This window comes from Bactrocera oleae, chromosome 2 (assembly GCF_042242935.1).
Source record: "Bactrocera oleae isolate idBacOlea1 chromosome 2, idBacOlea1, whole genome shotgun sequence".
NCBI classification, from domain to species: Eukaryota; Metazoa; Arthropoda; class Insecta; order Diptera; family Tephritidae; genus Bactrocera; species Bactrocera oleae.
In genome coordinates this window covers 77,461,483-77,486,484 of record NC_091536.1, presented here as the reverse complement: position 1 = coordinate 77,486,484, position 25,002 = coordinate 77,461,483, and the positions used below count along the sequence as shown (strand labels likewise).

Here is a 25,002-nt window from a genome sequence, read left to right as displayed (position 1 = left end):
CTGTACGAGGTTATGGAGCATTTAATGGCTGTTGAGGCTTACAAGCGAAACTGAGGTGATGTTGCAACAACAACAAAAAAATATGTAACTAAAATGTGAAATTTTTTTCCCTTTAATACGTACTTGGAATCAAACAGTATTTTGTTGTTGGAAACATTTAAAAAGAATGAGAGATAGGGAAAGAGGCATGGTCCGAACTGCCAGCTTCAAAAGTTATTGCTTACAAATACATTTTATAGTTAATATTCCGAGCAAATATATCATTAAAATAGCAAAGCGCTCGCTTTCAATCATTTTATGCCCAATAAAGCAATTAAAATAGCTGAATAATTACGAATTTAATTACTACTTGTTGCTACAAGTACTTTACTACTATGAAACACGCATTAATCACTAACTGTAATTTTTTATATATGTATACATATGTACATATTAGCGCTATTTTACAGCGAATTATCTAATTGTTGCTTAGGCATACTATTTTTTACATAAAAGTGTGCATTCCTGACTAGTTTAATTAACTGCTATCAATTCTAGTCATTTGTAAGAATCTGTAAAATTGTTCTAAATATAACCGCAATTCTAGAAAAAGTTTACAATCACAAACCAATTATGATTCAACACTTTACTATTTATTCGTCAACTATTCCTAAATATTACGGTACACCATGCGCCACAAACTACGCGCATATCACTGAGACTATCTCCTTCACATTCCACATGCTCAAATTCATCACAATATTCCACTTTGCGCCCCAAACCGAGCTGTCCATATGCATTCCAGCCAGTTGCATAGAGCACACCGCAATTCATTTGCAGCAGCGTGTGGCGTGCGCCTGCATATACACGCAGTGGTGTGCATTCCTCTTTCGCAATTTCCAAGCCGTCATCACTTTCTACACTAGCTTTCTTCCGAAGGCATTTACACACTGGCAGCTCGACAATTTGCGGCAAAGTAAATACTGTTGGTTGTTTAAGGCCTCCACTCGATCCTGGTTTAAACATACGTATGCCCAATTGGCCATTTGAGTTGAAACCCCAAGCGTAGAGATCACCAAAGGCAGAAATAGCCGCGCTATGCCAACCACCAGCAGCTATAAAATTAATCTGCAAGGAAAGTAAATTGGTACTACAAGGATTCGAACTTCAACAATATATATACTTTAATGCCAGCCAGCGCTTCTATCAGCACGGGTGTCTCTTCTAGGCGCAGCACATCGTGTCCCAACTGTCCTCGACTGCAAAAAATATGTATTTTGTTTATTCTTTTGAATACTTCTAATAAATATTTTCACAAATTTCACTCACAAACCATTACCCCAACTGTAGACATCACCATTGGCGCTGAGTAAGAGCGCATGTTCAAATCCACTTTGTAATTGTTTCACCCGAAAATGTTTCGGAAATTGATGAATTTTACTCGGCACGCTATAGACTGCATTTGTCTCGCTAATAGCGACATTGATGTTCGAACCACATGCAATATGCGTAATATAAATGTGCGCTGTTTGCGCCGAAGTAGACTTCAGCTTGCCGAAAATAGTTCGTTTCTGTGGCAATGCTTGCACTTCGGCCTCGAGCTTAACCTCTTGTAGCTGGGCATCGTTCTCAGCGCGTACTTTGTACAATTTGCCATTTTCGCACAACACAAGACAGAATCTATCACAGGCGGCTAATTGTACTATGCTCCCCGAAATCTCTAAACTTAATGTTGAATTAGGTGTGCCAGACAAGCAGCCACGTAGCCTTAGCTGATTTCCTGTAGCATAAGCAGTGTAGCTCCAACTGATTGCGACATGTAAAATACTTTGTTCGCCGGTCATTGACTTCTCCAATGATATACCTATAAAACATATAAAATTTCCATATAACAAGACCAAATACACCAGCAAAAAAAATAAGCATTTCCGCACCTGTAAACGCGTTTCCGCTTCGCTGACCATCAACGGCGAACTGGCCGAAGCCATTGAAGCCACTAAAAGCTAGCATTAGTATTCCGTTGTAATATAAATAAAATTTCCTCTTCAAAGTAGTTGATGACGCTGACACATGCTCACTTCAAAGCGAAAAATACCAAAAACAATCGCTAAACAAATATCATCGCGAAGATTCGTAACACAGTCATAATAAATAGAGCACTATTGTATCTATGCCCCTTTACCGTTGCCTCGTTACCTCACGGATGTTACTAATTCACAAACTCTACCGCTGTCATTTCTACTAGCACTGCATGAACAAGCCTATGTATCTGTCTGTATATTCGGCTGTCACAGATAATGAATGGTATGGTGGATCTGCTGTTAGCCCTCTCAGTTAGTAAGTTAGTATACTTTCATTTGCCGATAGTGGTGGTTATGTTTCTGTTTATATAATCCAAGCTCGTGCATCAATAAATTTGATTCAACCTCAAGTTAGCCAGTTAAACTAAAAATACAGAAATACGAGTGTCACTGCATCTTCTCAAGAAATGGCAAGTAATACAGTATATTTAAAATTGTGTGAATATTGCAAGCATACCGTGCATTAAAGTGTCTTCTTTGTAAAACTCAATATTGGAAATTGTGAAATCATTAACGAATTTTTAATAGTTGTTTGTTTATTTCGATACCGTTGTCATGGAAACAAAACAATTTCCTTGAGCGGAAAATCCAGCGCTGCACTTTAGAAATTTTCTATTTACATTTTGATCAGCTGTTTGCTGCTGTCAAAGTAAATGCAGTCCACAGGGTTGGAACTGTAAGTGGACTGCAAGTGTGGTAGCTGTACCACAGCTGGAGCTGGTGAGATATGTGAACATAGCGGAAATGAGTTCTGAATCCGTTACTTTGCTGGTCTGTTTTTGTTTTGTACGAAAGTTAGAGATATTTACTATTGTTTATTATTTTGAAATTTTTTAAGTTAATAACAAATGTAATAAGTTAATTTTTATTAAAATAGATTAGGCTTAGATCTTCAAATGGGAATAAATGTGTGATTAGGTATTGTTTACCATATACATTTGATTTTATGTGATATATAACATTTTATGACTATAAATAATGAGCAAACGAATGAAAGTAACGAGAAGTAATAGACAAAGAATTTTCGTGTAAAAAATAAATCAAACTAAGTTGTAAATAATGAATAGTTTCTAAAATATGCAGATATTATAAAATGTGCATATATATATATACAAAGTTGTATTTAAATTAATTGCAATGGTAAAGAGTTGTGTGCTCGTCAACGTTTTTATTGTGAATATGAAGTCATACATTAGTTTCAATTATTTGAGGTGTTATATCCACTTGCAAGTTAGAAAAAGCGCGTTATAAACAAATAAAAATTAAGTAGAATGTAGATGTGCAGAACTGAACGTGCTTCTATAATCAGTGGTTAATTATGAAAAAATTTGGAGGAATTCTAGGAGTATACAAAAAAAGGTGTCTGCTGGTGAAGAAGAATTTTTTGCTTAAAATTATCTATTATAATAGATGTATATAGATTTTGATCGAAGGAATTCAAAACTTTTTACAAAATGGCGGCTACCCAAAAAAGGTCGTGACTGAATTTGATTTCTTTAATTGCTGAGAAATATGTATATCTTAGAAGGTTGTGTGAAGTTTTCAAGTCGATTGGTGCAGCCGTTTAGGTAATTTTTCTTCATGGACTCTGAAAACAGCGTTTCGAGAAAATAGCGTTTTTAGGAGCCGAAATACAAACACGCTCATATATCCGAAACTATGTACCGAATCAATTTAAAATTTTCGGAGAATATTTTTAAATATAAGTATATTTATAAGCAATTTTTTGAAATTCACAAGTTCATATAACCACTTAAGCGTTGGTTCAAAGTAGTTTGCTGTCTTCGGTATAAAAAATATAAAGGAACAAAATATTCGAAAATTATAATATTTTTAAATTAATAAACAATAAACTACTCAACTGCTTATTACTGATCTAATATGCATACGATTGTTCTATATTATTCAATGTCGCTGCAGGGTTTACTATCACTATTGCGCAAATTGCGCCCCAGCCCCGACAAAGAAGCCAGAATACTGTTACTTGGCCTAGATAATGCTGGCAAGACGACAATTTTAAAGCAATTGGCATCTGAAGATATTGCAACGGTAAATTTTCCGCCAACCATTCGACAAGCACTTTTTTTAATCGAAACTAGCACAGCAACCATAAATACCATTTTATTGCATTAATGATTGTTATTCGATTCGCATGTAAAAGCGTATTTGTACGTTTATATGTATGTATGTATATATGTATATAATTGCTACAGGTCACACCAACCGCCGGTTTTAACATCAAATCTGTAGCGGCCGATGGTTTCAAGCTCAATGTCTGGGACATTGGTGGTCAGTGGAAAATACGGCCTTACTGGAAAAACTACTTTGCGAACACGGACGTATTGGTAAACCAAAAAAAAACACAAAACATACATATGTTGCAAGTGCAACACAACTAGGAAACCGCAAATATATAAATACATCGATTCCACTTTTGTTTTACGCCTTTTTTTCTACACAGATTTATGTAATTGATTGTACAGATCGCGAACGCTTATCCGAAACTAACCGTGAGCTTTTCGAATTGCTTATGGACAATCGCTTGAAGCAGGTGCCATTGTTGGTGTTTGCCAACAAACAGGATTTACCGAATGCACTTACCGCCTCTGAGGTAGCCGAAGCGGCGCAATTGGTGCGTTTAGAGGAGCGCACCTGGCAGATAGTAGGCTGCTCAGCCGTTGATGGCACGGGCATCAAAGTAAGTGGCAATGCGAGAAGTATATAAGCAACATATTTAAAGTTTTTTTTTCTTTTTTTTTGTTTTTCTTTTTGTAATGTTTTTTTTTGTTTGTTGTGCTTCGTCGCTGTGCAGGAGGGCATGGATTGGGTGTGCAAGAATATGAAGAAATGAAAAGGTTTATGCAGTTTTTCAGTTGTAAGTGCTATCAAATCGCTTTTAAGCTACAACAACAACAACAGCAAGTTAACGCAACCAATGGCAATCGCATTACGCTTGCTGTAGTTCCTCTACGCATGTAATTAGAAAGTATTATTACTATGTAGTTGATAATTTCAATAGTTAGGTTACATTTGATTTATAAACACTCAATTCCTAACAGTTTATGTGAGTCATAAACCAATAAATAAGCGAAAAATGTTAAACTCAAGTACCATAATCAGTTATGTAAACAAAATTTTTCATTCGAGTAAATATAACACAATACAATTACTAGAAAACGACTACTAGTTTTTCATTACGTTTATTTGTGTATAATTTACTTTTTTCTTTCTTTTTTTGAGCACTGAATTTTTATACTCTTGCAATGTGCAGCACAAAGCTTAATAGTTTTGTTGACCTAACGTTTGTGTGTAACACCTGAAAATATTTGAGTTAAATATAGTGTTATATAAGTATATTAAACTGATCCGATTGCATAGAATAATGATAACCGAATATATGTCCGTGCTTTTTACTTTAAATGGGGATAGATGTAGTCAAAGACATAAAAAAATTACTATTTTACTTGTAAATAAGTTTTGTTGCAAGGAAATTATTTTGTTTCATAAGAATAACAAATAGCATCATTAAATAAGGTTTCGATGTGATTTGACAGAAATTTTGGAAAGAAAATTAATAATTTTAAAAGTAATGGCAGTTTGTGTTGATCCAGTTCCAACCGAAGTTCGTTGCGGTGACCCTCACTAAGAGTGAGACTCATCTAAAATCAATTGGACAAAAAATTAATAATATAATAGATAATCGTATGGTCAATTGCAAAAAATCCAACGTTAATTGTTTATAAAAATATATTAAATAAAAAAAAAATCTTTCAATCGGCCACTAGTTTTTCATGTTTCCAAAAGGCTGTACAAATTTTATTCAAATTACACTCAAATTTCATCAAATCTAGCTAACGGCTTTCGTGCTACAGTGGTCACCAGTTCAAAAAACATAGGTCTGAGAAAAACCCAATTGAAGTTTTACACTCAGTTCCAGAGCGCCCGAGAACCCCTTGCTAATTATCGAATAACTCGAAAAGTATTTGTTGAATTTGCTTCAAAATTTCAGAGAATATTTCTAAGTTATTATAATTTAAGAAAATGCAAAAATCAATTTTATGAAAATTCTGACTACCCCTAACCCCTTAAATAGATAAATCAAACATAAATAAAGTTATCGGAATGAAAAATGTAGTGGTACCTTACTTCTGAAAATCATCGTAGTCGGGTATCTCAGTGCTTAAAGCTGACAATACACCGAAACAATCAGTTAATTTGTACAATATCTTTGTGAAATTCAGCAGGCTTTTTCCCTTATAATAATGTGACCAGGTTTAAAATCGAATAAAATCAGTTCAGTATTTCCCCCTAACTCCCATATAACTAGTATAATGATTTCTGCGCTTCCAACTGTTTGTAGTCAATTAACAATTACGTCGAATAACTAATCCTGCAACATTTTTTAACACAAAGTTTTGCCAAGAGCTGAAAATATTTCCCATCTTTGATCCTTGAAGTGAAGGAAATGTCAGAGACCCTGTATTGTCTATATAAATATAAATGATTAGCTTGACGAGCAGATTCAATTTAGCCATGTCCGTCTGTCTGTATGAACGCATCTTTTTTTCTTAAGTAGAAAATTAATTCTGTTGATAATTTTTGTATGCAATTTGAGTTATACGGAAATAAAGTGAGCAAATCAGAACTTAGTCCGCCTTTCTTCTTAACTAGAGTATTTTAGTCAGTCACGTTCCTCAGTTATCTTACAAATTCATATGCATTTCTTCTACTTTTTCCCGAAAAATAAATTTTTTATAACATGTAACTACTTTACTTTTGTCAAACCACCAACTACAACTTATCTTAAATATTTTAATAAAGATAATTAGAAATTTATTGATAATTTAAGTATTAATAGAAAAAGTTATGCGTAATAAGTACCCACGCGCGTAATAAAGCTCAAAATTCTTTATATTAATTTATGTTTTACCAATTGGAGCGTGACGTATTAATAAATATAATAGTCTTGATGCTTACGCACTTATGGTACGCACTGTTCTTTGTTCCGCTCATCTAACTACGAGGCATACGTAATCGGAACAGACCAGGATTTATAGCCAACCAATAGAGATGCATGTTGCTACAACATCAATAACATACTTCATTAATGACTTACGCATATCGTAGTGCAACCACTATCTCGAAAAGTTGTTTCAAGAACTCACGAAGTAGAAAAAAGTTAATCAATTTTCATATGTTTTTCATATTTATTAATTATCTTAATAACGGCTAAATTTTATTTATAAAGTACGTACAACTAACAACTAACTAAACTTATTTTAAAATAAGCAGCCGTGAGCTTTTCGCTTAACGATCACCGCTTTGTAGATCAACATCACATCCACAGCTTGTTGTTCGTTCGTGTTGTTGTGCTCAAACGATCAATACCAAATTCTGCCCAGAAGCTCACCACGCTCACAACTCATTGTGTACATACTCTGTGGTCACTTTGGCCTCGCCCTCGTGGAAGCCACTACAATCGACTGGATATTTGACCTACAAAGAGTGGAGAAGAAAAGAATAAACGCGTGTAAATGTAAAACGTTGTAGGTAGAATACTAATTAAATTCACTATCAAATTGATTCGATCAACTTGTTATCATGCTATGCAAACTGTGTCACACACACATACGAGTAACATCCATTTGCATATATACTGACTCCATACAAATTGTTCAGGGTTCTGATTTAGTCATGTGTTAATTAATTAGACTTACCTCACAGTTGTAGGGCGCATTTATGACGCCAAACAATGTCCAGAACGGTGTGCCAGTTTCGGTGCTAATGAATATGGCCGCTCCCATGCTACCGATCTTCACGATTTTCGGACTCACACCAGAAATGAGGCCACGCGCATTGCCAGTCGCACTTTCTTCGGGCGAATTTAATTCACAGAGCACATAGCGATCGCATTGTGGAGATTTCGAGATAAATCTGTAGGCACGATGTACTTTAAGCACCGGCTCGATAACCTGTAATGGAAGCAGATAGTTTAAAATTGTAGAATTTTTCATTCAATAGTTCTAACAAGCCTGAGGGAAGAATTTAGAAATTAATATTTTAATCTGTTGCTAGCTATAATTCCCTTCACAAATAAAAAAGTTTTTCATACAAGAACTATATTTTGAACGTTCAGTTTATATGGCAGCTATTATCTATCGGCGATATTGGCGTCTACGTCAAATTAGCAGCTTCTTGGGGAGAAAAGGACGTGTGGAAAGGACGATATCTCAAAAAGTGAGTACTAGTTCACATAAATACAGACGGATAGACGTCAGCCTGACGAACGGAAATCGACTCAGCTCGACACACTAATCATTTATGTACTCACTTTATAGGGACTCCGACGTTTCCTTCTGAGTCTTACGAAATTAATACACTATTTTCAGGGTATATATATAGTACCGATTATTAGTTTTAATTGTTTTCACCTTTCTCTCCTACTAAGATTTTTTATTTTCCTAACCGCTCTCACTTAATTTTGTCACTCATATAAGCTCTCAATCAGCTTACTACTCATTATTCAAGATTTCTATGATAATTTGCATAACCTCATTTATTCGCTCGCCTACTCACCTCCAAATTGAGCGTATCGGTTAGTTTGTCACTCAATTCGGTAGCATTGAACTGCAGCAGACCTCGCGCTTGACCCAATTTCAGCAATTCTTTGGCATAGCCGACAGCCGGTTTGACATATTGGCGCGAGTCGATCTTAACATTAAGATGTTGCTTGGCGACATAATCACACAGATTTGAGATGGTCTCGCTGGCGCGACTGGGGTCGAAGAAAGTGCTTTTTGGATAACCTTGAGATTTGAGAAAACCGTTGAACATCAATTGCGCTGTCTGAATATATCTGGAAGTAAAATACAACAATATTAGAGGAATATAAAAAATCATAAAAAAACGAAAAGAAAAATTTTAAATTTCTGCCATGGAAATATATGTATGTATGCACCATATGTAGATTTATAAATGTAGGATGCTTATGAGTAAGCTAAATAAATATTACGGCGCTCAAGCATCTACTCAAGTATATACTTCATTATACATTAATATGCGAGTATGTGCTTCAATACATATTTACAAAGGTGAACGTAAACATTGAAGGGAAGTTACGCGGTCTGCCCGCAGCCAAAGTGAAAGTCAGTTATAAATTACTACATTTTTTGTGTGTTTTTCTTAATTCCAGCTGCGCGCATTCTACCAAAAAGTTATATTGTGTTTTTCTTCACATTATTTATTTTGCCGCTAGAAAGTGTTGCTTTGATTCAAAGGTGAAATTAAAAGTCAAAAAATAAGAGTTAATGATGATATGTTTGGTCATTGTGGCGACTCTTCGTTATTGCCTTATTTTCATTGTTGTTGTACATATTTTACTTTTTAATAATTATTATTTGACTCTACGTTATTTTATTTTAATAATTTCAATCTCGAAATTTTTGCCAATTTACTCGAAAGAAAAATAAATTCCCAAAAAGCGAGTATTTTAATTATAGATGTTATTTTTTTAGTAACGGTTGTTTGTAATTTAACTAAAACTAATCGAGGTAGATATAGAGCTGTATCCCAGCAAGCCACAGCTACCGAAACTCGAATATATTGAAAGAATTAGCACGAAAACCCACATATGCACACCGTGCAACTCATTAGGACTTTGCGTAAGTAAAGAATGAACGATCACACGGACACAAGAGTTTCGGTTAGCGATGTCAATTAGGCCTTTAGAAACTCATAGCAGCTTTAACAGAAATCTTTGGTAGCGCTGTTGGGTTATTTACCGGTGACTTAACCTTTAGGTGGCTTGCTGGGATATATCAAAATGATGATGATGGCAAAAGATCCAGATGTATGTCTTTGTCAGTCCTTTCAAACAATAAACTTGTGTAAAAACTGAGTTAAATTGTTGAAAGTTGGTAAACGTAATACTTGGCAGCTGGGTGGAATTCGCGCTCCCACAAATTACTGTTATTCGAATTTGTTGAAAATTTTAAAATTGTTTACCTCATTCGGTAGAAGTAGGACCATAATACCACCTACATCTCAAACTTTGTCAGTTTGAAATTCTTCGATTTTTTTTTTAATTTGCAATTGATAATTGTAGCCAAAATGTAGATTCCAAAATAAAGTTTGACTTGGCACATGTCCTTTTCTAGCACTCATTTATTCGTGCTTCGATATTTTGAGTAATATGTGAGATACTTTAATGAAATTAAGCCGCGATGAAACTGAATCTCAAAAAAAATGTCATGTTTTATGATAAATAAGTATCCCTGGAGACTTTCTCAAAAAGGCACTTCATAGGTGATTCATGAAACAACGTTTGAAAAGTTCTCTCTAAAACCTTAGTCATTCTAATGTTTAGTCATTCTCACAAATTCCAACAACATTATATAAAAATTCGATTAGCAATCTCACCTATACTGGAAGTTTATTTCACAGTCATAGTTGACAAAGATATTCCCTCTACTTACGTTTATGACGTCACGGCCTAAATTATTTTCTGTCAACTAAAATGCCAAAAAGTGAAGTAACGAAACTAATCTAACGTAATCTACATTTCTAATATACTTAATCAGATCTTAAATAATTTGTAGCTTTGTGGATCACGGCTCGAAGTTTCGTAACAATAAAAATTTCAATTATACAAATTTCTTACTGATAGCGATTTTACGAAATTATTAAATTAATTCATGAATCATTTAATTACAAAAATTTAAAAGCCGACTGAAAGAATTTAAATTATAACTAACAGCTGTCAAGCTGTCAGTATAAATATTAGCAATTCTAATATACCATCAAATTCCCAACAAAAAGCGAAAAAGTCTTAATTCTAATACAATTAAAAAGTACTAAATATTAAAAACTTGACTCCGTTAGATTCACACTTATATAAACTTAGCAGGAAATCAATTCTTCAACACTGAAACTTCATTAGAACCCATTGTGTCCAACCTCATTTCGCGCTTTAATAAATTCGCCAAATAGGGCACAAAACGAGTCGTGACAAAATGAAATTAATATTTTTTTCACTATTTAGAATAAGACGCTAACCGAATAACTGTAACGCGTTTAAATAAATTAAGTAAATCGTGTGCGACGCCAGTAACGGTGAGGTGTTAACGCTTTCGATGACAAAGTAAACCACGACGATGAAGACGAGGCAGTACGTTAAACAGGTGAGGTGGGAGGAATTGCACGATACCGTGCATGACAATCGAGGGAGCCTGCTATTAACGCACCGGTTCTTGTATATACAGCAAACAAGTTGCAAGTCGAATGACAGAAAGTGGGTCAACACTTTAGTTACAGCAAATCTTTGTGCGAGTAAGACTACGCGCCAAAGTCAAGGAAACCAAAAAAAATGTAAAGAAACCGGTGTGGAGAAAATCGTAAATACTTAAGTGATGAGAATGACAAAAAGAAAGGCGTTTGCGGAACGCTCTGTGTTTGTGTTCTTATTGTGTTGTTTTTTTTTTTCTCATTCTCAAAGTCAAGAGAATGAGCGAATTGTGGGCTGAGACTAGAAATGCGCTCACACTCAAGCGCTCAGCTAGAATGTGCGTTCTTGTTTACTTTTTTAATAATCAGCTGTAATAACTGTAATTTCTTGTAATTACACGAATCAAAGTAGTCTTAGTTAAGAAACACTTACTTGAGATAGACTTCCGGATTTGCCAAATAACTCGTCCAATCGGCCAAATAGAGCGTCGCCGACTTGATCCAACGTCTGCGGAACGATTGATTGTTCAGCGAATCGAAAAGTTTGTCATAGTCCAACTTGCCGTCGCGCCCCTTGAATCCCTGTTGTATCATAAAAAAAAAATAATAAAGCGAGTTTATGCAGAGAGTTCAGTACGCCAATGCAATGACTCTACCTTCAAAATCTTATTCACACCCGATTTTTCGTAAAGTGCATCGGCAAGTTCTGAATTCGAGAAGTGATCCCATACAACGTGCAGATGCTCCAAGAATGGCGGCAACACCCATGCGTGACCTTTGTGTTTCTCCTGGGTCTGTTGTCCCTCAGGACCGGCAAACGAGCTAACAGCCTGCATGACCAACGGCAGCAGGCTCATGAAACCACCATTATCTTCCGAGTCCTCAACTTCATTTTCGCGCATATTCACATTCGCATGCGTAGCGCGTCGCTGCTGATGATGCTGCTGCTGGTTGTTACCGTTGCCACCGTTGTTGGCATTCATGAAGACCGATGCAATTTGCAGTATCGAATCCAAACCAATGCCGGAATCGCTGCCACCGTTACTACGTGCGCCAGCGCCTGCCGCATCTGAATCCGAATCGCTGTTGGTAAACATTTCGAGCACATTACCGATAATAGCTGGATCGAAACCACCACCACTAACTGCGCCGCCACCAGAGCGTGCACCATTTTGACCAGCGTTAGCTAACAAACTGCCGATACCGGAGAGTATTTGCATAGCGCCGGCTGCAGACGCTTTGCCCTGTCCAGCCGCACCACCGCCTGCATTCGCATTCATGAAACTGCCTATAAGCGAGGCGACGCCAGCAAGACCAGCGCCGCCACCGGCGCTACCACCACCATCATTACCCGTTTGGCTATTCAACGCCTCCTGTATGAACATGGAAGCCATGTCGAGCAGTGGATTCGAATCATCTTGCTGTTGCTTTGCTGAGTGGATAGAGGACAAGTTGACGCAAAGCAACGCCAACAGGAAGACAGTCTTTCGCAATAGCAACATAATTGTTTGTTGAGTTTAACTTTCACAATTCGCACGCACGACGCAAAGTCTAAATTGTTTTGATGAAATTTGCTACACGCGACTGACTTTAGTCGATCGAACGCGGCTGCGCGCAACAATTACAAATATTTGTAGCACCAAAAACTCAGCTCTATAATAACGTAAGAGCGCTTAATAAAAAGCAACAACAAGCAAGTGTATATATATGTATTTATTTATTGTAGTTAGCACCGCGCATGCGCGAAAGCGTCCGTTTACTTGGCAAGAAGAAAAACTACTGCCACGCGCTCGCACCGCCTAAAGACGTTATACTTTCTAAGGAACTTTCTTTCCACTGCGCCGCAGGTAAATGTGAATCACTTCTTGAGCCACCGTTCACAAGTCAAACTCAAAATATCGCTCGTCGTCTCACGAGCTTACCTCAGCGCAGCGCGAGTTGGCTAGTCTGCAACTTGAGTGAAATCACAACGATTGACAAACACAAAGCGCCGAGAACACTGCAAGTTGTGGCTTAAGAAACCAAGAGGGCATAACGCCGACTCAGTGCGGTACACGTCAGTGTTGCTGCAGCGCATTGAGCAACATTTCACCGCAATTTAGCTATGTATCCGGTTGTGTGAGTGCATATGTTGTAAGCGTTATATATTTTCGTTGAGCCGCAACTACTCAACTCAAGCGCTTGAAGTGGCTCAGATTGTGTGTTTTGATAGTGGTTTACCTACTTTCTTTCAGAATACCGCTGGTTAGCAATTTGCACTTATCAAGCCCGCACTTACACACATGCATACATTTTTGATGTTATATGTAAATATTTATGATTATTTTACCTTGGCGTTTCGTAGGTATGTACATAGTATGTATGCAGTCTTCTGATGGCCTTTGAGTCGGTTTTGCTGTACAGATTACTACAACTTAAGCGTTTAAAAATAAGAATTTATGCAAATCGCTTACCTAGTTTTCAGTAATGCACAAACATACATACATACGAATCGATAGGGTATAAATGGGATATTATCAAAAATATTTAAAAGACAACCATAAATTCTACGCCTTATTTACTTTTCATGGCTGTCTACAAGATTTCATAAGCTTATTATATACAAGGGAGAGTTCGATGGTACGCGGAATGAGGAGTAAGCGTGCAAAATATAAATAGTTGTCTTTACCGAAAAACACACTAAAAATGTCAAAGCTGTTGACTGAAAGCTCTTGAGTATCGAAGACCGCCATAAGCTGACTAGTTGATACAGCTCTTATAAACATATTAATTGTCCGACGACGAGAACATTCTCCGTATTCATTCCGCGTATGTATCCCAACTATAAGGTAAGGTCGCAGAGCTAATTTAATATGGCTCTAGAGAGTGCTTCAAGCATTTCTGAGCTCTACTTTTCCTTCGTCGATTGGAAATCCTTACTCTATATGACCACATTCATTGTTCAAAGAGCTCGTTTTATACTTGTAGTTTGTAACTAAGCATACAATCAAGAATTTTTTTTTATGCTCATCGGAGTTGTTTTCCGGACTTAACTATCGATATCAAACGCCGTCATCGAGAAAACTAGAGATACAATAATATCTTGTCGTTCATTTTCACATCACATAAAATCTAATTATTAATAATCGTTTTTGTGCGTATTATTGGCTTTGTAAAAATAATCCAGTCCATGGATTCTTTTATTTCAATATTATTGGGATAGGAAAGGAGATAAGGACATCCCTTCCTGCTAAGCTTATATGTTTCAAAATACCTTGCATTTTTATTCGTCAAGAGACTTTCAAATATGTTCCTCATTACTGAAGTATGTTTATGAACTCGGCTGTAATATCGAGCATGAATGTAAAAAGAGGCAAGCCGAGTTTACTTCTTTACAAGGCAACGAGCTTGTCAACCGAAATTGATTTCCACATAATAAAAATCTCCGAAGCTCTCGCTAAAGTGAGGAATTCTTGGATATGGTCGTTTTCAACATATAAATGCGGATAATACTATAAACTGTTAGATATATACTATAATACTGTTAGATCCTCCATCATCATTCACAGTCGTAGGTTTTTAACAAAAACACAGATAAGTTAGTTTATACAGTGTTTATGATAAGGAATACCTTAGCTACTTGAAACTGCTCTTTTTACCAAAACTATTTTAAACCGATTGCTTAAAAAAATAGAAGAAAACATTTTCAAAGCTATGTTTATCTATTTTTAGAACTTTTTAGAAGTGATATGTTCTAAATTCTCAATCGAACTGTCTTTGGAGTTTAGAATAAATTCCTCCGTTTAATTTGTAGCGTTAGTCTTGAAGTTGCTCGACGAAAATGGGGGATATCATAAATTTTGAGCTGTCATCGAACACTTCATACATTTTTTGAAAAGCTTTATCATATTTATTATAAACACCGGAAGTTTACCTTTCCTTTTGAGGAGGTCTCCTGTTAGAAACAACATTTTTTTTTTGATCGCTCACCATTTAAACTTAGCTGTGTTGTTGTTATACAATTAACTTAATCGGTGAGCTATAAAAGCTGGCCTGAGTGTCCATTAAATATCTCTAACTATGAATTGAATGTGCCGTTTTTACGAAAAGTACCGTTTTTTACGTCACGGTGGGAGGAGTACAAAGCTTCCGTTGACAACTTACATGCATAGACGAATACATATGGTATATATATATATAAATTGTACCATATATCTATTTTATGGTCGCTTGCATTTGAACCGGTTTGTTGTGGGTCCAAATGCAGTCGCCTCCGGCGTATCTATAAAAATGTTTAACAAAAAAAAACACACGCTGCGGATGCGAAGCAAATGCTTTGCAAACAGTTTTTGGCTTTCACTGTCACTTCCATGGATTTTCTGGATTTTCACATATAAAGTGATACTTGAGCCGCGTGCATCACGTCCTGCCACCTACTGAACTGCTGCATAGCAGCAAGCTAGCATCGCGATTTCTAACACTTTGAAGTGACGCTACGTGCAACAAGCGCAACAGTTTTTCGCCAAACCTCAACCCAAACGGATGTGATACAGTCGCTCCGACTTGAGACTTGCGATCACAGATTCGAAAAAATGCAGCTGACATTTAAAGAATTGGACAAAGACATTGCCGCACGCATTGATGCGCTCTTCCCCAAGAAGGAGTGTTTCATTGAGGTGCTGCCCGGGCATGTGGTGGTGCCGCGTAAATTTACGAGCATTGCGGAGTCCATACGCGATTTACCCATAAACGAGGACGATGTGTGGATGATCTCCTATCCGCGTACGGGTTCCACTTGGGCTCAGGAGATGATTTGGCTGCTGGGCAACAAATTGGATTTCGAAGGCGCCAAACAGATACAACAGTTGCGTTCGCCCTTAATTGAGCTGTCGGCGCTCTTTAGCGAGGATCATCATGAATGGGTGACGTAAGTCGTATCAAAGGTTATCGTTTGTTTTTCTCTTTCACACAACATAAATTATGTAGAAACTCAATTGGCAACACCGTTGATGTTATGCGTAATATGCCACGTCCACGTTTTGGACGTTCACATCTTACGTGGGACTTGCTGCCACGCGGTTTCGATACGGTGAAACCCAAAGTAATTAAGCGGAATTCAGTTAACACAATAACTGGCAGACGTTATCTTTATTTTATATATTTTAGATTATTTACACAGCACGCAATCCCAAAGATCTCTGCGTCTCTTTCTATCACTACTGTAAGTTGGTGCATGGCCTCAAAGGTCCTTTCGATGACTTTCTCGAGCTTTTCTTGGATGAACGCTCGCCTATGGGCTCATACTGGAATCACGTTTTGCCTTTCTGGCAGCGTCGCAACGATACGAATATACTGTTTTTGAAATACGAAGACATGAAGCGCGATCTGCCGAAAATCGTACGTCGTTGCGCTAAATTTCTAAATGTGGACTATCAACTTACCGATGTGGACTTAGCGCGCATTTGTGAGCATTTGAAATTTGACAAAATGCAGGCGAACCCTGCGGTAAATTTGGAACCCTTGTTGAATAATATCGACGATGGTCGAAACAATAACATCGTTAAAAGCGGCGATGAAAGTAAATTCATACGAAAAGGCAATATAGGTGATTGGCGGAATTATTTAACAGCGGAGTCATCGAAACGCTTCGACGAATGGATCGAGCGAAACTCTGCAGAAAGTGGACTAATTTTCGAATATGAGTAATTAATTCATTTGAATTATATAGTAATTGATTAAACATGGTTTTATATATTTTTATATGTTCTTAAATATTATTTATAGTTCTATGTAAGGGTAAGTGAGTTAGAGAAATATCGTGACTTTGGAATCTAAACATTAAAAATAATTAAACTAATTCATTATAATGGTCTGCAGTGGTTTTGTTGCCCTTGATATAAAATCGATTTTGGATTTATGTATTTGTGCTCGCAATTCATGAAACTATCAACGATTTTGTAGGATTAGCTCTCGTTTAATTTTAAATCTTTATTTCCATGTTACATTGGAAAAATCGGAAAACATGAAATAAAATAACAGTTAGATTTATAATGTAAGTTTTATATTGAAAAAATTGCGAAGTAAACAGAATGTAAAATGTCAAAGAGCAAGATCAACTTGGATATGTTTTTTTCATCACTTTTAGAACCTGGTGAAATCGCTCTCCCTGTTATTCACCATAATTTCCAAATTTACACCTTTTGAATAAATCAATTTTTTTTTTCAAAGTTTAAATATTCAAAAATATGTCTACAAGACGATTTTTCAAAATTCAAAATATTTTCGGAGATATATGTAGATATTTTGCTGACCCAGCATGCAAACTGGTTCGACCGGAGCTGAAATTTTAAACGCGCTTTTCTCGAAACTACATTTTTCAAAAGGATACCGACGATTACTCATATTCTACTGGACCGATTTATCTGAAATTTTAGAGAGTCTTTTTTATCGACTTGTCTATGCGTGGAACTGGCCATATGCCCAAATTTAAAAAAAATTCGAAACAGTGAAAAAAGTGGTACAAAGATTGTTTTTTGTTTCAGACAGTCGCCATTTCGTAAAAATTTGAAAACTTTTCGGTAGTTCCAGACATTACGACCTTGTTCTAGATTAATAATTTTTTGTTTTTGGTTTCAGGCTGCTAGGAGGGTTGAAATCGTGAAATTTAAATTTTTACTATGTTTAAAAAATACGAGAAAATAAAAAAGAGGTGAAAAACTCTTTTTTTTTAATCATTCGCCATTTTGTCAAAAAAAAATTATTTTACTTATCGCTAGTTTATACATTGCGATAACGCTGCAAATTAATAATCTTTTTTTCATTTCAGATGACTAGGAGGGTTTAAGTTATGGGTATGCTCATGTGCCAATTTTTTTTTAAATTTTTTTCTGATCTCTTGTAACATTAATTAATAACTGATAAAAAAAAAATCGATAGTAAACATATTGATTGTCTCTTTTTTGCGACACTTTAAAAATTATCTAAAATTCATGTCTCTAGACTAGAATACCTTAATTACCATAGCCAGAGATTTCTGCTAAATCCGAATTGACAAATTGAACTGAAACTTTGGGTATGTGGGATTCATCCCTTTCATACGCGTAAGACTTACGAGTGGCACCTTGTATTTGTGTTAGATTCCACACTAATTCTTTTAATGTATTGGAGTTTCGCTCAGTTTGACTATAACAACATTTTTTTGTAGTTTCGTTTATAACGCAAATAATTCATGCAAACGAAGTGCAACCAGAGAATGTAATATATATAATATATAACCTATGTACATTCTCTGGTGCAACATCGGTTTATTTGAACGAATACTTTAATTTCGATATAACATCAATACAAATACAACCCTGCTTATCAACATTTGACAGATGCAATGAAATTGCAAACAAAAGAAAAGATGCAAGCGTTTGAATAGAAGAAAGCGTATACAAAACCCATCAAAATACAACAAGCAACGCGAACGAGCGGACGTAAAGTTTTGTTAATATTTATATTCAAATTAAACAAAGTGTGTGCATATATGTACATAGGAATATCGTGACTCATCTCCTTAAAGGGTATCAGCAACTTTTATTTGAAACTTCAAGACATTTTACGAAAACAACAACAACAATGAGCGTGTCAGAGGATCAAGTTGGTAGAACTAATGACTTAATAGACGCCTTCGGTTCGCTGAATTCTGCGTCTGGTTCTTCAAATAGTGGTGCAGGTGGATATTATACTGGGGCTGGTGGCAGCAGTGGCACATTCGGTGGTGGTGCAATAGGCCAACTTGCAAATGGCTTCGGTAGTAGCTATCATAGTTACACAGCGAACATGGTAACCGATCGACATGCAGCCGAATATAATATGCGACACAAAAATCGTGGAATAGCGCTGATTTTTAATCATGAGAATTTCGAAGTACCAACATTAAAATCGCGTGCAGGTACAAATGTGGATTGTGAAAATTTAGCACGAGTCCTTAAACAGTTGGATTTTGATGTGAAAGTGTTCAAAGATTGTAGCCTCAAACAGTTGAAGCAGCATATAGAATGGGTTTCCCAGCAAGATCATAGGGATAACGATTGCATTTTGGTTGCGATACTCTCGCATGGCGAACTTGGTTATATATACGCAAAGGATGTGCAATATAAATTAGATAATATTTGGTCATACTTTACACCACAACATTGCCCCAGCTTGGCTGGCAAACCGAAACTATTCTTCATACAAGCTTGCCAAGGTGATCGACTTGACCCTGGTGTCACAATGAAACGCATCAATCGTACGGAAACCGATGGTGAGACGTCAATGAGCTACAAAATTCCTTTGCATGCAGATTTCTTGATTGCTTACTCGACCATACCGGGATTTTACTCATGGCGCAATACTACACGTGGATCATGGTTTATGCAGTCACTTTGCGCGGAGTTGGCAGCCAATGGTAAACGTTTGGATATACTAACATTATTGACTTTTGTGTGCCAACGGGTTGCAGTTAATTTTGAGTCCTGCACTCCGGACAATCCAGAAATGCATCAGCAAAAGCAGATACCGTGCATTACCACAATGTTAACCCGCATTTTACGTTTCGGTGAAAAGGGGGCTTTGCGGTAAGCCTGCCATTTTATAGCTGCTTTATATATTAGTGACCAAGTGAAGCCACTAATCGTTTTTTGCAAACTTCAAATTCTAGTAATAAGACTTACTTGCTTGATTTAAGCGAAAGATTAAGCTTCATTTACTAAGCATTTTAGATATTGCACGATATACTATAGGTATATACATATACTTAAAAAAGATCATAACTAAACACATTTGTATGTCTGTGTGTCCTAAGATATAAACATGCCAATTTCTATCAATAATACATATTCCGGTCCGTAGCCAAATCGTTTGGGAGTCATTCTAAATTGTGCTACGTCTTGCACTAACTTAGTTTTAAGAATTAATCAATATATAGTGTTTTTTATACTTTTGGAAAATAGAAGCCACTTTAGAATATAAGGAAGCTTCTTTGGACGCTATGTACAAAGTCTGTGTATATGTATAGTATATACTGCCATTTGTAATAGATCCAATATAAATAAAGACAATTTATACAAATATATAATTCCTTAAATGTTTTTGTAACGACCCTGACCTCGAGTAGCTGCCTTTTATGGGGAAGATACAGCATTCCGTCATTTCAACATAACTAATTAGATGACAATGATATTGAATTAAATAAGTCGTGGACTCCAAATTTAAACAAAACACTGCAGCTTAAACGTTTTTATACAGGAATTCTAGTATTTACTGTATGAGTGAGATACACGAATTGTGAGAACAATCAAACCGCTTACTTAGCTGCTCTAATTCGCAATACGAATATATTTCTACTTCCAATTACTTATACAATACTAATTATTTATATACACAAAGTAAAATTGAATTTAAATTTTCTACGATTTTTAATAGGGTATAGTAAATAAAAAAAGGGGGAAATAATCAAAATATTTATAAGTTAAATTTTATAAATGCACTTTTCTAAATTTGATTGAATTAACACAAACATGTTTAGACGTGTCCGCCTTCCTTCAATTTGCCAACAAGGGCATCCACATCTGGCACTAAAGCACCAGCTTGGCGCACAGGTGGCTCCTCAACAGAGAGAACTTCAATGCGCGGTGTGGTATCAACACCCAAATCCTTTGGTGTAACTTTCTTTAATGGCTTCTTTTTAGCTTTCATGATGTTTGGCAATGTTGCATAGCGTGGTGTGTTTAGACGTAGGTCAGCGCTCAGTACAGCTGGAATCTTCGTCTTTATCGTTTCCAAACCACCATCGATTTCGCGTGTAATGTTCAAGCCAGCATCGGTCTTTTCGACTTTATTGCAAAAAGTGCCCTGAGGCCAGTCGAGAACGGCAGCGGTCATTTGTGCTGTCTGATTGCTATCATCATCAATGGCTTGTTTACCTACGATTATCAAGTCTGCTTTCTCGTCTAAGGCCAACTTTGCCAAAATCTTAGATATATGAATTGGTTGCAATAAGTCGTAGTCCTTGCCCGAAACCTCAACATGTACTCCACGATCAGCACCCATTGCTAAAGCAGTACGTATCACTTCCTGAGATTGTGTTGGACCCACTGAAACGGCGATGATTTCAGAGGCGATCTTTTTTTCTTTTAGTTTAATAGCCTCTTCTACTGCAATTTCATCGAAAGGGTTCATCGAATGTTTCACTCCTTCGGTGACCACACCAGTCTTGTCAGGTTTAACTCGTACCTAAAATAGTATTTTATTAAAATTCTGGACATCATGGACCAATTATTAAGCGAAATAAATATACGATCGGTTGCTGTGTTTTTGATTACGCAAAAGATGGAGATTTATTGATAAGCTCCCAAAGAAAACAACCTGTCGTTAGTAATATATCCTGCAACCTGTTAATTACCTTCACGGCATAGTCGACCACACGCTTTACTCCAACAAGGACACGAGACATTCTCTAATGTTACTTCCACAAATTAAAAAGGCACTTAAGTGAACTAACTCAATTACTAAACTTTTTCACTGTGGTTTTCCTAAAATTAGATAAGGCACCCTGCAATAAATGACAGGTCCAAAGGTTGAGCGATCAACGGCACTGCCAGCCGAGAAATTAAATATTTAGAATTATTATTGTGTTTTAGTAAAAAATTCTGTTATAAGTACATAAAAATAAAAAAAAAAACTTTTTTTGTTTTGTTTGACAGCCGTTAATCAGTAAAATTGACTTTGTCATTAATATTGTAATAACACTTAACACAAATTTTATTTTAATATTAATTTGTTTTGATCACTCTGTACTAACAAATTAACAGCTGACACGTTGTTTTTCGGTCAAATAATAAGAAACGCAAGAAAAGTGATGGGAACCGAAGTGAAGGCTAAAAAGGCTAAAATTGAAGAAAATGCCGGTGAAATTACAACAAATTGCGCCCATTGGGTGCAGCGTAAGAAACGTTTTTGTAAAATGACAGTAAAAACTGGTGAAAAATATTGTGGAGAACATCAACCGGCGATTGACACAGCACTACCTGTACAAGATGAAGCAAGCCCTAATAAAACCCGGATACCATGTCCATTAGACTCAAAACATACTGTATTTAAGAATAAACTACAAAAACATCTTAAAATATGTAATGCACGCGACAAAGGTGACACACCGGCTTATATTGATAAGGGCATTAATGCTGGCGAGGTTGATAGCGACGCACCGGATTATAGCAAGCTAAGAATAAATGAATTAGCCGATGAAGAATTCTACGGAATAGTGGCACGTATTAAAGAGCTTTATACGAAGTATGTTGAAAACAAAATAGCATCATTAGAATTCAGTCATAAGTTATTGGACGAAGAACTGGCTAACACTACATATGGCCCGGAAGCGAGAAAGCATTTGTTGCAGGCAGCGGCTTTACTGGGAGTACTTGATAACGACCAACAAATACAACAATGCACAAGTTATATAGAGTTTGGAGCTGGTAAGGGTCAATTGACTTTTTACCTAGCACAACTGCTGGAAACCATACCCGATTCACAAGTCGTGCTTGTTGACCGTATGTCGCTGCGTCACAAAAAAGACAACAAGATCGAAGATCGAACGCTGGTCCATCGGATACGTGCAGATATTGCTGATTTTCGTATGAACGGACTGGAGCTATTACGTCGCTCAAAGCGTTGTGTAGCAGTATCAAAGCATTTATGTGGCGCTGCTACGGATTTGACTTTGCGTTGCATTACACAACATGTAAGTGACGACTCAAATGACAAAACACCAAACACTGGCTATGTATTAATAGCGTTATGTTGTCATCACCGCTGCGATTGGCAAGCTTATGTGGGTAAAAGCTTCTTACAAGCAAACGGACTGACGTGCCGAGATTTTGCAGTGATTAGTAAAATGGCTAGTTGGGCGATATGCGGTACCGGTATGAGTCGAGAACGTAGACGTGCGCTAGAGGAGCAATCACACACCCCCACGGAAATTATCGATGCCAATAAGACGCAACGACTGAGTTTGTCTGAGCGAGAGCGCATCGGTGACATGTGCAAACGCATAATCGACTATGGTCGACTGCAGTATTTGACAGAACATGGTTTTGAAGCGGAGCTTAAATACTATGTTGCGCGTGATGTGACACTGGAAAATGTTTGTTTGCTAGCCAGAAAAACCAGAGAATGTTAATAAATAGAGAAGGCGCAAATGTTAGCTGTGCTAAAATGTAAATTATTAAAAGGGAACATCGAAAATACGCAAATTCGATAATTCAATCACACCACATCAAAAAGGTACCTTCCCCTCATGATAATCGAATTCAACAAACCACTACTCAAAGCAGGAACCAAGTAAATTTTCACCACCTTATAAAGAAACGGCTAATATATGTATGTGCAGATGTTCTTTGGCATGCGTGTTAAGAAAAATTAGAATAACAAAACGAAATAACGGATTTTAAAGATCATTTATATAATGAGGAAAAAATTAGAATTAAATAAAAAGAAATTTAATAAAAAAGGTTTACATAAATTAAAAAGGAGTAAAACTACATCTGTGCTAGGATGTGTATTTGCAAAAAACGGAACGGACCCGGATCTTATCCGACCAAACACTGTCAACTCGGCAGAATTCTGCCGCTACAACAACAACAACAACAATGAAGGAATAGTGTCTAATCTGTGAAGTCAAAGAGCTATTGTCGTTTACAAGTTTTAAAATATCAATTTATATGTGAATATTCTTGACATTGCCTTTCCACCATTCGCATGTCCAAATATATTTGCATATACATATGTACACGTATGTATGTATGTTCCTCAATATGCCTTTTGTAAAAAAAATCAAACATTCACGCAAGCGACCAAAAAAAATCGCAGACGCTACAAAACGATTGATCAAACAAATTTGATTTTCATATGAAATTCCTACCACAAATGCACGAAACTCAAGTTAAAATAAAAATGAATGAAATTGAATTGAATGTTGCCACAAGCTGCTTCCTCACGATGATGCTAAAAATCAGAAATTGAAGAAAAGAAAAGAAAGGAGAATTGGCAACATGACCTATTAACGAGTAAAAATAATATTTTAATTTTTTTCATATTATGCACTATATATGGCGTTAAATGTATGCAAGAATCAGCGTACGTGTACTTATGAATGTATGATTTAAATATGATTTTCACATTTGTATAAATACGCATAAATAAGAAAATATGCAATAAACCCAAACATATGAACATATTTTCCTGAAATATTCTAAATATTTCAGTGATTAAAATAAGCTATTTAAGTAACTGAATTGAGATTAGCTAAAATGTCAAACAATAAAATAAAATAAAAATAAAGATCAAGTCTCATGAGTTTCAGGATCCGCACGTAAATGCTCGTATTCGGATTGACCTTAACTCCTTCATGCTTACGACCTAAGCCACCGCATAAGTGATAACGCGATCGCCTAGCCACTGATTTATTGTTATCCTTTGGCTATTAGATATTGTTCATGCAACGCACACAAATGTATTGAAGAATTTATCCATTAATTACTTATTTTGTTGTAAATTCTGCGGCGTTAACCAATAATCCTCTTATATAATTTGCAGGATTATTTTAAATAACAAAAATTATGATTTTTTGGTAATATGCAAATGTAAATCAGCGTACGCATAATTCATTTAAGAACTTTCTTTGTGTCTATTTATAGCCAGCATTTTCTCTGTTTCG

At 36.2% G+C, this 25,002-nt stretch overlaps 7 protein-coding genes across 7 annotated transcripts; 4 read left to right on the top strand and 3 right to left on the bottom strand.

The window, feature by feature from the left end:
- Positions 1–610: 610 nt before the first annotated feature.
- Positions 611–2,331, bottom strand: LOC106614539 (RCC1 domain-containing protein 1). Its single transcript, XM_070105743.1, has 4 exons — positions 1,914–2,331; positions 1,309–1,843; positions 1,163–1,238; positions 611–1,107 (listed from the first exon to the last, which is right to left on the bottom strand). Exons 1-4 carry the CDS (start codon positions 1,987–1,989, stop codon positions 640–642), a joined length of 1,155 nt encoding a protein of 384 aa, XP_069961844.1. The 5' UTR covers positions 1,990–2,331; the 3' UTR covers positions 611–639.
- On the top strand, positions 2,330–5,449 carry LOC106614540 (ADP-ribosylation factor-like protein 3). Its single transcript, XM_014230331.3, has 5 exons — positions 2,330–2,470; positions 3,981–4,109; positions 4,274–4,405; positions 4,522–4,758; positions 4,873–5,449. The coding sequence occupies exons 1-5, from the start codon at positions 2,468–2,470 to the stop codon at positions 4,909–4,911; spliced, it is 540 nt and encodes a 179-aa protein (XP_014085806.1). The 5' UTR covers positions 2,330–2,467; the 3' UTR covers positions 4,912–5,449.
- Positions 5,450–7,243: 1,794 nt separating this feature from the next.
- On the bottom strand, positions 7,244–13,149 carry LOC106614542 (uncharacterized). The gene is made up of 5 exons (XM_014230333.3): positions 11,939–13,149; positions 11,716–11,864; positions 8,637–8,916; positions 7,778–8,032; positions 7,244–7,556 (listed from the first exon to the last, which is right to left on the bottom strand). The coding sequence occupies exons 1-5, from the start codon at positions 12,782–12,784 to the stop codon at positions 7,476–7,478; spliced, it is 1,611 nt and encodes a 536-aa protein (XP_014085808.2). The 5' UTR covers positions 12,785–13,149; the 3' UTR covers positions 7,244–7,475.
- A 2,470-nt stretch (positions 13,150–15,619) lies between these two features.
- Positions 15,620–17,021, top strand: St2 (Sulfotransferase 2). The gene is made up of 3 exons (XM_014230400.3): positions 15,620–16,188; positions 16,248–16,362; positions 16,428–17,021. The coding sequence occupies exons 1-3, from the start codon at positions 15,854–15,856 to the stop codon at positions 16,965–16,967; spliced, it is 990 nt and encodes a 329-aa protein (XP_014085875.2). The 5' UTR covers positions 15,620–15,853; the 3' UTR covers positions 16,968–17,021.
- Positions 17,022–18,649: 1,628 nt separating this feature from the next.
- Drice (Death related ICE-like caspase) lies at positions 18,650–20,364 on the top strand. The gene has a single exon (XM_014230399.3). It carries the CDS (start codon positions 18,882–18,884, stop codon positions 19,866–19,868), a length of 987 nt encoding a protein of 328 aa, XP_014085874.1. The 5' UTR covers positions 18,650–18,881; the 3' UTR covers positions 19,869–20,364.
- A 232-nt stretch (positions 20,365–20,596) lies between these two features.
- Etfb (Electron transfer flavoprotein beta subunit) lies at positions 20,597–21,861 on the bottom strand. Its single transcript, XM_014230402.3, has 2 exons — positions 21,691–21,861; positions 20,597–21,521 (listed from the first exon to the last, which is right to left on the bottom strand). The coding sequence occupies exons 1-2, from the start codon at positions 21,739–21,741 to the stop codon at positions 20,811–20,813; spliced, it is 762 nt and encodes a 253-aa protein (XP_014085877.1). The 5' UTR covers positions 21,742–21,861; the 3' UTR covers positions 20,597–20,810.
- Positions 21,862–22,087: 226 nt separating this feature from the next.
- Positions 22,088–24,504, top strand: LOC106614548 (tRNA:m(4)X modification enzyme TRM13 homolog). Its single transcript, XM_014230341.3, has one exon. The coding sequence runs from the start codon at positions 22,147–22,149 to the stop codon at positions 23,464–23,466; it is 1,320 nt and encodes a 439-aa protein (XP_014085816.3). The 5' UTR covers positions 22,088–22,146; the 3' UTR covers positions 23,467–24,504.
- The last annotated feature ends 498 nt before the right edge of the window (positions 24,505–25,002 follow it).

Coding starts and splice junctions, on each gene's coding strand:
- LOC106614540 (XM_014230331.3), top strand. Junction 4,110..4,273: donor CATCTGAAGATATTGCAACG/GTAAATTTTCCG, acceptor TAATTGCTACAG/GTCACACCAACCGCCGGTTT. Junction 4,406..4,521: donor TTGCGAACACGGACGTATTG/GTAAACCAAAAA, acceptor TTTTCTACACAG/ATTTATGTAATTGATTGTAC.
- St2 (XM_014230400.3), top strand. CDS start 15,854: ATGCAGCTGACATTTAAAGAATTGGACAAAGACATTGCCGCACGCATT. Junction 16,189..16,247: donor GATCATCATGAATGGGTGAC/GTAAGTCGTATC, acceptor TAAATTATGTAG/AAACTCAATTGGCAACACCG. Junction 16,363..16,427: donor TCGATACGGTGAAACCCAAA/GTAATTAAGCGG, acceptor TATATATTTTAG/ATTATTTACACAGCACGCAA.
- LOC106614542 (XM_014230333.3), bottom strand. CDS start 12,784: ATGTTGCTATTGCGAAAGACTGTCTTCCTGTTGGCGTTGCTTTGCGTC. Junction 11,865..11,938: donor GTGTGAATAAGATTTTGAAG/GTAGAGTCATTG, acceptor ATGATACAACAG/GGATTCAAGGGGCGCGACGG. Junction 7,557..7,777: donor ATGCGCCCTACAACTGTGAG/GTAAGTCTAATT, acceptor CACTCTTTGTAG/GTCAAATATCCAGTCGATTG.
- LOC106614539 (XM_070105743.1), bottom strand. CDS start 1,989: ATGCTAGCTTTTAGTGGCTTCAATGGCTTCGGCCAGTTCGCCGTTGAT. Junction 1,844..1,913: donor AAGCGGAAACGCGTTTACAG/GTGCGGAAATGC, acceptor TATGTTTTATAG/GTATATCATTGGAGAAGTCA. Junction 1,239..1,308: donor TACAGTTGGGGTAATGGTTT/GTGAGTGAAATT, acceptor TATTTTTTGCAG/TCGAGGACAGTTGGGACACG.
- Drice (XM_014230399.3), top strand. CDS start 18,882: ATGAGCGTGTCAGAGGATCAAGTTGGTAGAACTAATGACTTAATAGAC.
- Etfb (XM_014230402.3), bottom strand. CDS start 21,741: ATGTCTCGTGTCCTTGTTGGAGTAAAGCGTGTGGTCGACTATGCCGTG. Junction 21,522..21,690: donor TGGTCGACTATGCCGTGAAG/GTAATTAACAGG, acceptor ATACTATTTTAG/GTACGAGTTAAACCTGACAA.
- LOC106614548 (XM_014230341.3), top strand. CDS start 22,147: ATGGGAACCGAAGTGAAGGCTAAAAAGGCTAAAATTGAAGAAAATGCC.